This window comes from Python bivittatus, unplaced genomic scaffold (genome assembly GCF_059951505.1).
Source record: "Python bivittatus isolate LINGU-HERP-01145 unplaced genomic scaffold, Pbiv_v1 ctg000980_np1212, whole genome shotgun sequence".
Lineage (NCBI taxonomy): Eukaryota > Metazoa > Chordata > Lepidosauria > Squamata > Pythonidae > Python > Python bivittatus.
The window spans coordinates 56,434,720-56,449,695 of NW_028277125.1; the positions used below are offsets into that span (position 1 = coordinate 56,434,720).

At 39.7% G+C, this 14,976-nt stretch overlaps 1 protein-coding gene across 2 annotated transcripts; it reads left to right on the forward strand.

Moving 5' to 3' along the window:
- The first annotated feature begins 127 nt into the window (after positions 1–127).
- Positions 128–14,668, forward strand: DENND10 (DENN domain containing 10). Of its 2 annotated transcripts, none has more exons than XM_007429138.4 (9): positions 128–588; positions 2,673–2,869; positions 4,192–4,271; positions 5,676–5,824; positions 6,564–6,675; positions 8,540–8,640; positions 9,571–9,678; positions 12,609–12,703; positions 14,492–14,668. In XM_007429138.4, exons 1-9 carry the CDS (start codon positions 543–545, stop codon positions 14,666–14,668), a joined length of 1,065 nt encoding a protein of 354 aa, XP_007429200.1. In that variant the 5' UTR covers positions 128–542. The 2 variants fall into 2 exon arrangements, with proteins under 2 accessions (XP_007429200.1, XP_087988773.1); XM_088132647.1 differs by having other exon boundaries at positions 129–588; positions 2,653–2,869.
- Positions 14,669–14,976: the final 308 nt, after the last annotated feature.

Sequence of the window (14,976 nt, forward strand, 5' to 3'; positions counted from 1 at the left end):
GCTCCTCAAAGAGTTGGGGGGGAAGGCTCCCAACCATTCGGTATGATCGCACGAGGGCGTCCCCAGATCCTGCAGCTAAATAAATAGTCTCTGTTGCTCTGGGGAGCAGAACCGAACCAAGAGACCGACATTTCACGGAAGCAAAATCTGGATAAGCCGGATAGGACAGTAAGCAGTAAGGACTTTTTGGCAACAATCACCAGAAATGTTTAACTGGACTGGATCGTCTAATACGAATTCTCCATTAAGCAGAAAGGTGGACTAGTCGCATTGAATTTTCTTTCTACACGCCCCTCTGCTCCTAGGAGAAACAAACTTCGCTTAACTGCCAGCGGCTTTACAATCAACGTGGAAAAACTCCGCGTAGACACTTCACGCTCCACCACCCCGCACACGGACGCGTCGCGCTGATCTCGGGTAAGCCGAAGACCCAAATCGAGCCGGAAGCCAGGAGGCGTGTTACTCAATTATTCTCCCGCTATGAGGCCCATGATGGGTCTCTCAGGAAACAGAGGAGGGATCCTGGCGCTGGGAGGAGAAAGATGGCAGAGACGGAGGCTCAGCTGCTTATGGGTGTAGGTCTGATTGGTAAGCGCGTTTCCGTTCCTCGCTGCCCGCGGTGGGAATGTCAGGGGTGGGGGGAGAGCGGGTTAGCCCCCCTCGTTTCCCCTCCCCATTTCCATTAGGAAGCGGAAAGATGGATTGTGTGCTGAAGAAGCCGTGGGGGAAGGGAGATGGGGAGAGAGCGTCTTCCTTTTCGCCCCTTCCTATCGGCCTGGATAGATCGCCTTAAGCGCTCTGCCTTTCGCTATGCTGTGCCGTTCGAGCCAACAGGGTCGGATCGTGGCGCTCTTTCGGGTCCGTCTGTGCCCGTGCACAAACAGGAGAGGAGAAGGCTAGGGGGGAAGAAATCCGACTTGGCATGTTCCCTTACCCTACCCAGGAATAAGCGAGCGGAGTATTCACCCATTCTGCTAAGGTAGTTCTTTTTACTATCACTCGTAATACCGCCTGCCTTTTGACAAGCCCAGCTGGCGGACGGCACCGAAGCCACCATGGGGAAACTGAAAAAGCAAAGCCGGGTCAGGTTCAAACCTGGTTGATGCTGACGGAGGAAATCCAGAGAAATCCCGGGACTATGAACTGGAAAAGGAAACACCCTGGAGGAAGGCAGTGGCAAATGGCTTGGGTGTTAATGGCCAGTGTAGCCATCAGAAGTTGAACTTGACTCAAAGGAGGCTTTACAGGCTTGTTTGCTGCATTTCACATAATATACAAAGTTAGAATAAACTCAGCCGCTTTATAGTTTAGTGCAGTGTTTCTCAACCTCAGCCACTTGAAGATGTGTGGACTTCAACTCCCAGAATTCCCCAGGCTGGGGAATTCTGGGAGTTGAAGTCCACACATCTTCAAGTGGCTGAGGTTGAGAAACTCTGCTTTAGTGTGTTCTGTGAATCTAGCTGTAGTTTATTGTAGTATGTTTAATAGTCACTCTGAATGTTGGGTGAACATAGCCGCCACCTCCCATCTCCCACTAATTTACAGAAAGGCCTTAGATAGCCTCTAATTTAGAAAAAGCCCCTATGCAGTCATCTAAAACTGCAACCCTTTTCTGAATGGAGAGTGGAAAAGTAATAGAATGCAATTAATAAATAGCACAGGAAAGATATAAATAAATGTCACTTTACCAATATAATGCTGGTTGTAAATAGCGAAAAAAATGCTCAGGACAGATGTCCAAGCTTGTCAGCAGTGCAAAGTTACCAAGTCTTCCTTAATGTGGAAGCATTTCTGAATCAGGACCCCCACAACTTAGAAAACCTTCTTTGCTACCACCCACCTCACTTCACTTGGCAGAGAGACCCATAGCGGGAGGACTTAAAAAGAAACAAATAGTTGTTATTATTTGGCACATTCAGTGTATGTGGTGTTTTACAAATTCTACTAGAGCAGGTTCTTGCTACAAGAAGAGTACAATGTAAAGTTTAATACAAGGGAAGCAGCAGAAGAAAGGGAGGGAGGTCTATATAAGGAAATACAGTTTATGATAGTTTTAAATGAAATGTGCTTTTAGCTAAAATATAGAATTTGCTGCTCTGGCTGCAGGCCAGAGAGATTTTTTTTAATAATATTGTCCCAGATTAATATCTCATTGCAGATTAGAATATGTGTATATATTGTACTGCCATAAATATGAGTTAATTTCCCTAACTATTAAGGCTTATATAATATATGCAAGCAGAGCCTATAAGAAGGGAAATATGCGAACCTGTGTCATTTTTAAAGGTGCTGAACTGCAGCTTGGGCTACAATGGCATTCCCTTGTCTCCCAGTGCTCTAAACACGCCAGAGACTGCTCTTATGTGGTCTCCGTACGAGGAGCAGCCGTCTGGAGCCCTTGTGAGCGATCCCAGTCCTCTCCTGAGTCCAGAAAGGAATTGCAAAGAGTCAGCTTTTTACTCCAGCTCTTCATTCTGCTGTAGTCGACGGCTCCACTCTCAGCAGAGCCGCCTTCAGTTTCCCATTTCTTCCCCAAAAGTGTCAGAGCCTAGTATTTTTGAAGTGTGTAAAAAGTGGGTGTTAAGTTGACTGCATAACTGGATCTGATTAACTGATCAATTTACTCCCTTGCTGCTGTTGGCATTCTCACAGTGAACATCTTTCCACCATAGAAAAAGATACCAATGGAGATGCTCTGTGGGTTTGGTGTTACCCTTCTACAACGACTGGATTCAGGGACCTCTTATTGAGAAAATGCTGCCTTACAGATGAGAGCAAACAGCTTCACACATTCCTATTTGGCCAGTACAAACTAACATGGTTTTATATTACAACCATGGAAATTCCAGAGGCTTCTGTCTTGAAAAAGGTAAGATTGAAATTTGGATCTTTGATAGAAAGATCTCATCTTGCACATTCTTTATCCTAATAAGAGATGAATCGGATTTCTGAAAGAAGGCTTATTTATATGTCTGCTGATTTCATAAGATAACAGAGACCATATAAATACGCTGTATAATATATGTACCATACATATGATAACAAAAGCTATGTTAAACATTGGTGGGAGAGAAAAAAATAACTTACTATTCCATTTGCGTCAACTGACAGTTAAACTGGATGTTTGAACAAAATTCAAGATGTACTGGACTGTGGTGAAGAACATTAGATTTTCAGTAATGTAATAGACTTAAAGGGGCCGAGAATGCACTCGACTGATTGATTGATTGATTGATTTAAACTTAGAGGCTGCCTAGCTCCTGATGAAACTGGGTGGCTCAAAAACAAAAACAAAAAATCATGAAAAGTCCTGAGGATCCAGAAGGAACACACACAACACCCCCAAAATACCCCAAAGAAAAACTGACGGGCTCAGCAGCCATCCTACCCCTAGGCCTAGAAGCAAAGCCAAGTTTTCAGTGACTTCTGGAACTCAATCAGGGTGGGAGCCATATGGATCCCCAGGAGAATGCTATTGCAGAGGCCGGCGTGACAACAGAGAAGACACACTTCCTAGATCCCAATAGATGATATTGGCCATGCTCCTATATCAATTAAACAATCTGCCTGATCTTACTGGGTGGGCAGGAACTATTGGAGATAGGCAGTCCCTTAACTAAGCAGGTCCTATGGCACAAGAAGTTTTATAAGTGATAACCAGCCCCTTGAATTGTACCCAGAAATCAATTGGCAACCAGTGCAGCTCGTGGAACAATGATCATACATGGACATATCATGGTATACCCATCATTGCCTGTACTGTTGCATTCTGGACCAGCTGTAGTTTCCAAGTGGCCTTCAAGGGCAGTCTCGTGTAGACTGTATTGCAGTTGTTCATTCATGAGGGGGACTAGGGCATGAGTGATTGTTTGAAGGGCCTTTAACTCTAGGAATGGGTAAAAATAGTGCACTAGATGGACCTGGGCAAAGGCCTAAACTCTGACTGAAACAGGTCCAGATAATTTACTTCCTCCAAGATTGTCTGCAGCTGTTGTCTGACCACTTTCTAACAACTTTCTCCACAAGACTCTGCCCCAAGCATCTCAAATGGACCTGCCCAGTCAAAGTCCAACTCTTGAGCATATCTGAGCAACTTTATCTGCCAAATTATCTCTCATTTCCAGTTGTTTACACTATTATTTTATAATGAAGTATTTGGGCATAAACTTTTTTTTTCTATATGTTGCATAGGTGACCCATTTTTCCATTGTTCTGACAACCAAAGACTTTAACCCAGAGAAATATGCAGCCTTCTCTAGGATCCTCTGTAGGTGTGTATTGCTGATACGTTTTCTATAACACCTGCATGGTTTATTAGCTAAGTTAAAACCTTTTGCATAGTGATGTACTCCCAATTAATAGGTGAAAACATTTTTGAAAGGATTATTAATTACCATTATAATTATACATATAATTACTATGTATTTCAAGTTAGTAAAAGGTTTACCAAAACAACAAAAAATGACACATAATAGTATCTCCTACTAGTTCTCACAGAACATCATGGATGAAGGGAACAGATTGAAGTGAATCCCTTTCTTCTAAAATGTGGTTCTGTTGTAAGCACATTAGTCACAATAAATCTAATAAGATTTGTTTTCCTGCATGAGTCAGATCATGTTCCAGTTGCATCTCTACCTGAAGAAAAACCCATTTAACCATAGTCATTCATGCCCTTGTTACATCCATAGCTACATTGCTAATATTGATAATACTACATATGAAAAGCATTTATTTGGCTCAGAATACAGACACTAGACTCTTCTTTGGAAGACCTTGATTATATTTCTCTTATTGTATCAGCTGTACTGACTACTTGTTTTCTTGTTGAATCTGACGTGTCCTTAACATTTTAATGGCCTTTTTGGTTCAGGGACAGGAAATCTTAACGAAGGGTGGGTGACAGGTTGAGATCTACTGATAGATCTCTGAATTATTTGCAGTAGAACAGATGTCTGACTCCCAGTTACTGAACATTAGCAACAACATTTGTTGTTGATACTTTTAACAAGTTATGGCTCAGTTATACTGCTAAAATGAAGAAAAACCTGGCAAGGGAGACGGGAAAGAAAATAATTAGGGATTTTTGTATATAAGTATACATATTTTTATCAGGCTCCAGTCGAATTATTTCAAGGTTCTAGTTTTTTAAACAGTTAAACAACCAAGTACATCCTGGAATCCTGAACTTTATCCACTTTTATCGAAGGCATCTTCTCCACACCCAGTTTGTGCCAGTCTAGAAACACTGCCATGCCTCTTTGTGTTTTGGCTATCCAAACGTATTGGCAACCCTTCTGAAGTTGAGTGGATTAACTTTCACCTGAGCTGCGCTATAAGAGGAAATGTGCAATGATCGTTCTGCTGCTGCCCATTTTTCTCTTTTTTGTTTCCCGGAAATTTCTGGGCCTTTGAGTTTGTAATTTTGAAATCCAAGAATGGATGGAAAACCTTGTGATCTTCAGATATTGCTGGGCCCCAACTCCCAACATGTTAAATGGTGAGAGATGCTTGGAGTCCATGTGTGTGTAAATCTCAAAATGCTTTAATTGTAACACATGTAATCTTACAGCAGATTTATCTCAGGACACTTACTCTAAAGTAATGGCTTGAGTTTGTTTAGATTTGGTTTTTTTGGCAGAGATGTAAATATTGAAGCTCAATTTATTTTTCAGAATATACCTGAAATATGGGAGCCCTGTAAAAATGATGGAGAGTTACATTTCTGTCCTTACAAAGGGGATTTGTCAGAGTGAAGAAAATGGTTCTTTCCTAAGCAAAGATTTTGATGTCAGAAAAGCTTACCTTGCAGGCTCAGTCAAAGGTGAGATTTTTTTAAAAAAATCAGTAATACAGTTCTAGTTGAAACTATGCATTCTTGAAAATAAGCTCCCTTTCTTTCAATGAAATTTATTTCCAAGTAAGCTGACCCTGAGGGGCTCAGCACAACAACCACTGCTTTTGAAATGATGGTTGTGATTAGTTGCATCACCAGCTTTTTCCTCAGGGCTGACGTTGGCATAAGAGAATCTTGGCCATGTAAGAGGATCCCAAGAGTTTTCCAGGGCCTGCTTTGGGTTTCCCTTTCGTGTCCTCCCCTTACAGATGGTGAGAAAAATAACACCCTGGCATGAATTGAAATGGTAGAATGGTTTTTAATAATTTATTTCCTCAACTGGTTTGCAAAACGATGTAAAAGATACAAAGTGTTTGTATTCTTTAAAAAGTAGGATAAATGCCAGGTTCAGATGGTGCATTAAGCTGTCATGTGGTTGGTTTGGTCATTGTGGCTTGTAAATCATGGCTTGGCATGTTAGGTGAATCTAGCCAATGGTGACTTTAACAACAGACAGTGATTAATCAAGCCATGACATAGATGTGACTACCAGACTATAGCCTGATGGATCTAAAAAGTGTTCTGTGAGTAAAAGCTGAGTAAATTTGGTCTCCTTATAAAAGTGAATTCAAGTGAATTACAGTAGTTCATATAGTTATGTCGTTAATTGTGCAGAATTCTGCTATTATATTGTATTAACAATCTGTTTCACTTCTGATTGTTCTAGATATAGTATTTCAATTTGGAATGGAAACAGTCATCCTATATACTGCACTCATGTTAAAGAAAAGAATTGTAGTATATCATCCCAGAATAGAAACTATCCTCGAATTTACAAGGTAAAACACATTGATGAAATAAGAAGTTTTCCTTCACTTAATTTCATTTTCACGTCTCTTGGCCATGGGCCTGAATTCCTTATCTTCTTTATTTCTAACACAAGTTAATATATCTATAACATTCAACTGTAATGTGTTTGAGTCCTTGTGCTTGAACTTTGAGGGTGTGGGTGGCCTGCTTTGCATGTCAACACTTAACAGTGGTTTAAGTTTATATTGTTTTCAAAAGGTCACATGGGTTCTTTCATTCCACCATTCCCTTAACTTCACATTCATGGTAGCCATAGTGTTTACTGCACTGCTAACTCATGGCCTCTGTTAATCATGTAGTCAGTAGACTTGATTCACAATGTCAAACTTTTCGTAACACATTGAAGGGGGTACCTTCGTTGTATAAAAGAGTGCCTGAAGAAACTAGTGTCAGTTGCTCAGGAAATCTGTGAAGGGTTGTACGTATGACTTTGCAGATGAGAAGAGACTTGTAAATGTGCAGCATCCTTTTCCTTGGCACACAAGACATTGACACATTCATTCTGTTTTGCCCATTGGCTGTTTGTGACAATTGCAGTATATTGCAGATCAGAGCAAAAGTTTATCTAGTTTGCAATACTCCTTCAACGATGTCCAGCTAGCTACTTAGGATAAGCCCTCAAGTAGGATATGAATGTAAAAGTGCCATCCCATGTTTATTCTGCAGAAACTACCCTTGAGAGGCATACTGTAATTTACTGTGGTATACGGCCTTTGGAACTAATAACCAAAGGTAGCCTTAGTTGCCATGGTTATCTTTGGTCTGCCTTTAAAGGCATCTGACCCAGCCCCTAGAACCAGTGAACAAGAGAAGCCCCAACAAATGGGTGCCATTGGAACTTAGAGATCATGTCATTGATGTTCGCACACCATGGCTGCCATGTTGGGTGTGGCCAGTCACAAAATACTCATTTAAAAAGAAGCAGATTGGTGAGGATGCCCACTGTTATCCCCTTTATCCTCCCAGAATGTTCCCAAACAATGTCTGATCTATAAAGTATCCAGAAAAGCCTCTAATTAGAAAAGATTCCCTTCTGGCTTGCTAAAGGGCCTGTTGATTTACTCTTCACTTGTACCATATGTAGATTTGGGGTTGCCAGATAGCATGATTTACCCACTTGGTTTCTGAGACAAGTATGATATGATAACCTGCAGTCAAAGCAAACATGAATGTATAAGCCAGCAACAAACTATAGCTTCGTGGTGTGTTGCTAGAATCAGATTTTGACTGATAACTGTAATCATAAACCATCATTATAAATTGGTTAAGTATTAATCGTGAATGCAGCTATTGAATACAAAGTGGAGATTATGATTTATAACAAATCCTAATTTGACAAAACTGATAATCCATTGTTTGAAATGGGCTTGTTTTGATATAGATTAAAGTCTGTTATGGTATCTGGTTCTATCGATTAGTGTCAAAGTAATCTCTTGTTGCTTATCCACTATCCTGTTTAATCATTTTGTAAAATAAGTCATGGTTTATACACAGATGACGGATTCTGTAAAAGCAACACTTAACAGCGTTGAAGTTGTCCTCAAAACATTTCTTAACATTTAACGTATTTGTTTTTGTAAAATTCCAATTTCAAAAGGGGTCAAGAGTATGCCTGCTAGCCATGCATCCATCCATACCTTATATTATACAGTAATATCATTCATCTTTTGGAAGACTTAATCTCTATGGCTGAAATTATGTAGATTGCCCATATGATTTAGGATCCTGATCCTCTTATAGGCCAAATGAAGGGGACAAGACCAGCTAGTGCATCCTTTGAGAAGAGGTTCTTGAAAAGAGCTACTGTATTAAAATAATATAACTTTCTTTTAGGACATTACCAGCCTTAGTGTGGCACCGACAAGATTGGTCAATTCTTCATTCATACGTACATCTGAATGATGATGAATTAGAAGCATTAAAAATGTGTCCAGGTATTACTGATAATGGGTAAAAATCAGCCTCACAAAACAGATTGACTAAATTATATTTTGTGGTAATAGAAAAAATAGTTTGTTTATTATGTATTTATTAAATTGATTTATATGGCCACCCATCTCACAAATGTGACTATGGCCAGCTAACAACATATGCAAACATTAAAACAATATTAGCAAAGGGTAAAAACCTACAATAGTCACTGAGAACGAACCCAGACAAAACAATTGACAACGACTTCTCACCAGGCCATCTAGCCTCCCAATCCCCAGGCCCTGGAGCACATGCAGGTCTTCAGTGCTTTACAAAAGGCCAGCAGAGTTGGGGCCAATGTAATCTCAGGATGGTATGGTGTTCCAGAGGGCAGATGCTGCGACAGAAAAGGCAGGCTTCCAGGGTCCCGTAAGATGACATTCATTAACTGAAGGGACCAGGATTGTGCCTCTCTAGTGCTTATATTATAAAAGTTATTAACATCCTAATCCATAGAAGTGTTCACAGTAGTAGTATATAATTTGAATTTTTGTAAGATTTTGAGCATCAGCTTAATATCACAAGATGATGGTCAAAGCCCAGAAGAGGTACTATTCATTATATGTCTTCATTCAAGGGCACATTAATAATCTTATGATCCATTTGGGGGTCTCAGATGTCTGGAAATTGCAGTACTGGACAGTTTCTATTTATCCGTTGTAAAAAGTAGCTGCTTGGAGTTTCTTGTAGAATAGTGGAATGCTAAATATAGAATTCTATATCTATTTTTTACTAGGTAGATTCCCATGATACTGGTAGATGTCCAACATTAGCATGCATGTTTAAGACTACAGAAAAGAACAAAAATCATTATAAGCTTTTAAATTAATATTAAAGTACTTCTAGTGAGAATGCTTTTATTGAACTGAAATAGCAAAATCTTTCCTTATCAGGATACATTGCTGGATGTATAGATTCAGAGGTGAACAACAGGCTAGACCTTTATGATGTATACGTGAATCTGGCTGAAAGTGAAATCACCATTTCACATCAAGCAAAAGGTTTGTAGGTTATGTCATCTACTTTTCTCATATGTAGACATGTAGATGTATTTGTTTGCATGTTGATGAAGGCAAATTTTAGTTGGGCATAAGCACAACTTTTTTATTTATACTAAAAATCATGTGCTAGTGCAATGTTTCTCAACCTTGTCAACTTTAAGATGTATGGACTTGAACTATTAGAATTCCTCAATTAGCCAGGGAACTGAAGTCCACACATCTTAAAGTTGACAAGGCTGAGAAACACTGCGCTAGCCTCTATGAGGGGTATACAATTCTGGGTGGCTCACTGCATTATAAACATGTGAAAAATGTTGATTAAAATATCTTCCAAAATCATTTAAAATTTATCCAAAATGCTAAAATTAAAACCCAGAGCCCAACAGACAGTAACCCAATACACTGTACCTTAAAAGCTCTATGAAAAATAACCATTTGAACAGCCTTTTTGAATGTTAGCAAGGAGGCAGCTATCTAACTTTGGAGGGTGAACTATTCCAGAGCAAGAGAACTGCCACCAAAAAGGTCTGCTTTTGGACCCCAATTCATTACCATGCCCTCTCAGCTTATGCACAGCAGATGGGCAGAATGAACTTGAAGAAGACAGTCCCATAGGTAACAAACACTCAAGGGTTTTATAAGTCATCAGCAGCCCTTTGAATAGTTTTCAGAAACCAGTTAGCCAATGAAGTACCCACAGGATAGATCTAATCCTGCTATATCCTCTCTCATCAACAGGCAATGACAGACTTCACCAACTGTAGTTTCTGAATAGCCTTTAAAAGCAGCTCCCCACAGAGCTCATTGCAGGAGTTGCCAGGCATCCTGCTCTGAAAAGGGCTGCAATTCATGCAAAACTGGACAAAAGCTCTCCTGGACATGGCCTCCACCTGCTAATCCAGCAGGAGCCATGAATCCAGAAAAACCTCCAGACTGCGGACCTGCTTCTTCAGGGATAATTAAGCCCCATCCGGAACCAGTGCAGGAGTTGCTATGGAGCCAGATTGTTTCTGGACAAACAGCATCTTCATTATCCTGAGACTGTGCCTGAGTCTCTTCTGGCCCATCCAATTGTTCAGTCTTCAGATACCAAATTGGATCTGGCCCATCTGGCCCAGGTTGAAGATTTACAACTGTGTGTCATAATCATATATATAATAACTCACCTCCTTTCATTCAGATGTTGAAAAGAATGGGGAAATGGTTAAGCCGTAAGGCATTCCATACTAGAATCACCAAGGAGTCAGCCTCTCATCCCCATCAATACCAACTAGAGCTGACTACTCAGGAAAGAAAGGAACCAGTGTAGTAAAGTACCCCCAACCCATTCCAAGTGAGTTATCTAGAAGGTTATATTCTTTCTATCTGGGGCCCACTGTGGGTTATCCACAAGAGTGATCAATGCTGTTTCCATGCCAGGTTTGAAACTAGACTTTGAGGGGTCCTGATAATCCATTTTATCCAAGAGTCTCTGCAATTGCTGCCCTAGTACCTTCTCCAAAGCTTTCCCCCCAAATGGGAGGTTGCAGTCAGGGTAGAAGTTGTCAAGTGGGGATGGATCAAAGGATGGTTCCTGAAGGACGGGATGCACTATCATTTCTTTCAAGGCTGCTGGTATCACGTATGTTCTCAAAAAAGCATTTACCATGCCCAAATCCAAACCCTCATCTCCTCTCTGGCTGCCCAAATATATAGGAGAGGCAAGGCTCCAACTCACAGGTAGCATATACTTTAAAGTACCCAATCCTATCCTCAAACTTCATAGAAATAAACATATCACCGGTGGTTTAACAAAATGTTGTCCCAGTCAACTCAAGAGACTCTGTCCAAGTGGTGTCTAATTCCAACCAGATAAAAGAATATTTATCTACAAAATGCTTAGCAAGCAGAATTCCTACTGTGTCACTCAAAATAATGTGATCTCATATCCAGTCATGCAGCAGACATCTGGTCACCACAAAGATCTCTGAAAGGATCATTGCAAATCAGTTTCCAAACTTTGCAGTTATAACTGCTAAGGTATTTGAGGCCTGGAAGAGCAAATGCTTAATAAGGAAACATCTATGTCTTAACCCAACCAGGCTTTAGTTATTCACACCGGGTTCCACCTTGTACCTAAGTCATGGAGGAGTATGTTCTTATTACAGACAGACCTGGCATTAGCAGCCTGAAGCCAATTTGGCATCCAGGACCCCAGGATAAGGCTGAAAGGCTAGAAGAAAGGATTAAAACCCTTCCTGTGTACCGTTCTATAATGTCTTCCTCTGTCCATTGCTGTACTAATTCTCCTCCTACCCTCAAGCCCCCAGTCACCTTCCAAACTTGGAGTGGGGTGTGGAAAATGTCAAAATCCAAGGATCAAAGGATGGTGGAGTGCATTCCTCTATTCCAATATTCAGAAAACTCTGTTACCGTAAGATGAAACTAAGAACTAAGAGGTTCTTAGTGCCAATGCTAATTTCCTGGTGCTTAGGAAAGGATACAAAAAATGATTATGAAAAGGAATGGGTTGGAAGAATTAAACTAAAAGTTATTCTGCTAATAGTAGGATTTTCACTTAGTTGTCTAATTGGATCAAAGTGATGCCACCACAGAGTGTCCTTTTCTGATTGGGAGAAATTGTGCTAATGTACAGAAACTGAAATATGGACCCTGAAAGATAGCAGCATGGGGAGTTCTATCAGTTCAGTTCTATTGTTAAACAAACTACAAAGGAGCAAAATTGTAGCATTATACAAAGAATAAGGAATGATAGTTGAATGCTGGTATGAAGAAATCCTGATCTGGAAATGTGTACCTTTTCTATGGCAATGTGGTCTTTTGACCCAAATTCTGATGATGTGATTACAGTTCTGTTTTGGGGCTATATATTTATTTTCATTGATTTGTACAAAGGAAATGAGTGGTGTTGTATTTCTCTTTCTCCTCAGAGGCAATGACAATGGGAAAATTGCATAAAGAAATTGGTCAACTAATTGTTCAATCTGCAGAAGATCCAGAGAAATCTAACAGTCAAGTTATAAAGGTTAAGCTTCTGGATTATTTCAGTCTTTAACCCACTTTTGTTAACTAAAATACCATGCTTCTAGTTTAGAATAGTTATTAGTGGTTAAGACAGGGATCCACAGTGGTTTAGATGACTGACAGTAAGCTCTGGAAAAACTTTGGTCTCCATGTCTTCTATGGAAGGTAGAGAAGAAACCAAGCTTTCATTTTGAGATAAGCTAAACAATTCCGTCTAAACAAAGCTGGATAACAAATCTGAAACTGAAATTAATTTGATTTAAAGCAAGCCATTGTTCTTGAATCCATATATAATGTAAAACTGTAAGTCATTCTAAAATTAAATTGGAAATATTCACCATCTTAATTTATTTTAATAAATACGTGAGTCAAAGGTTGACCAGAGCTCGTTACCACTCAATAGTTTGAGACAGGAATGGGTCATCTGTGGCCTCAAAGTTATTGTTTTTCCAGTCATTGAAATCTCCTTTGACCACTTTTGAGTCCCCCTTTTTTTTGAGACAAGAAGCACAAAATATGTAACATAAACCTTAAATAATCTTATAATTGGTTTTAGAAAAAGACAAAGAAAACTCAAACCCCAGGAAAAAAGCAAATCCTAGTCCTGCCATGTGTATCATACAGCCTCACTCCCTTTGCATTATTTTCCTGCTTACCATGGCCCTTGACTTCCCAGCTTCTTTGATCACACACACACACACGTGTATTTGAAAATCTAAATTTTCTTTCTGTACAGATAGTCCTTGGCTTATAATGGCAATTGGGACCGGAATTGCTGTCACTAAGCAACACAGTCAAAGTACATTTGTGTTGCTTAGCGATGGCAATTCTGGCAGTCCTGATTGCCATTGTTAAGTGAGGACCGTGTGGGTCATTAAGCAAAGACCTCACATGGCCATGACTTCCAACTTCCTGCTGGCTTCCCCATTGACTTTGCTTGTGGGAAACATTGAAAATTATGATCACGTGACCGTGGGGATGCTGCGACAGCCGGAACTCCAAACACCTGGCATAAGTACCATTCGTTCAGTGCCGTTGGAACTTTGAGCAGTTGCTAAACAAATGGTCATAACCCAAGGACTACCTGTATACATTACTTGAGGCATCTTACCCCATTTCATGATAAAACAATGAAATACACTGCAAAACAAAAAAAGGCTTAGCAGAATAGGTTTTAAAGTTTTAATAAGCATATATATTTGTAGTAGTTCAGTCCATGGCATCTCCAAATAGCACTGGAAAAGATCCTTGTCAGAAAGCTGCTTCCAATCCGTATTTTGTTTCCTTGCCTACTTTAATTATTTGTATGTTGTATTTTAGGGGAAAGCTCTCAAGGAAGCACGTGTAGAATATCAGGAAGGAATATATAGATAATCTGGATTCATACCTCACTCTCAGCTATGATTTGTTTAAACATGTTTATTTTGATAAGCCACAATTGGCAGGGTACATGCAGCATTCTAAAACTAATTTAAAAATCATAGTGGTTGAGTTTGTGCAACATACCATCTAATCACATTTCAAATGATATGCATAAGCCTAGTCATTATGTGTGTGTGAATCCACTAGATTCAGATACTGACAATATTCAGAACAGTAGCAGTAATCTGAGATGGCAGATATCGGAAATCACATAAACCTAGCTCATTCCATCTCAGAAAATAATTTCTATAGCAGTTTTGCTTATCAAACTTTTACAATGAATTAACATAAGCTAGTGCAAGAGGAGCTTTTCTTTTTACCAACTTTTTTGATGTTTGCTCTCTTTGTTTTAAAAATGTGTCTGCAGGATGTTTCATTGAAGACAAAGGAAATCTTGACAAATCTGGCTTCATTCACAGAGGTCATTCATGATGGTGAGAAGCCATCACTTAACTTAGAAGCACTGAAACAAAAGCGATTTCCACCAGCAACAGAAAATTTCTTTTATCATTTGGCAGCTGCTGAACAAATGCTTAAGATCTGATGTTGTATATAAATCTCAGTGGAGTACTTAATAAATTCTTCTTTACTATAATGCTTATGTAAAGAATTCTGTGGAAGAAAGAGTAGGGTTTTTTTTAATATATATATTTCTGGAGAGGATAAGCAATGATACAGGCTTGAAAATCCATCAGTGTGTCATAAAACGTTCTTGACTACAGTATAGAACTGTACTTCCTACAAAGGACCCGAAGACATGATGGTTTGAGCTGTGCATTAAGGTGAAATAGTAATTGTCAACCCCAATCAGCACCTTAGTGGAAATCAATAATCGAATTGTTAATGCCATGA

Bases quoted from the DNA above. Each gene is read 5' to 3' on its own strand.
- DENND10 (XM_007429138.4), top strand. From the start codon at position 543: ATGGCAGAGACGGAGGCTCAGCTGCTTATGGGTGTAGGTCTGATTG. The intron at 589-2,672 runs GTAAGCGCGTTT...TTTCCACCATAG, and splicing joins TATGGGTGTAGGTCTGATTG to AAAAAGATACCAATGGAGAT. The intron at 8,641-9,570 runs GTATTACTGATA...TTTCCTTATCAG, and splicing joins AGCATTAAAAATGTGTCCAG to GATACATTGCTGGATGTATA.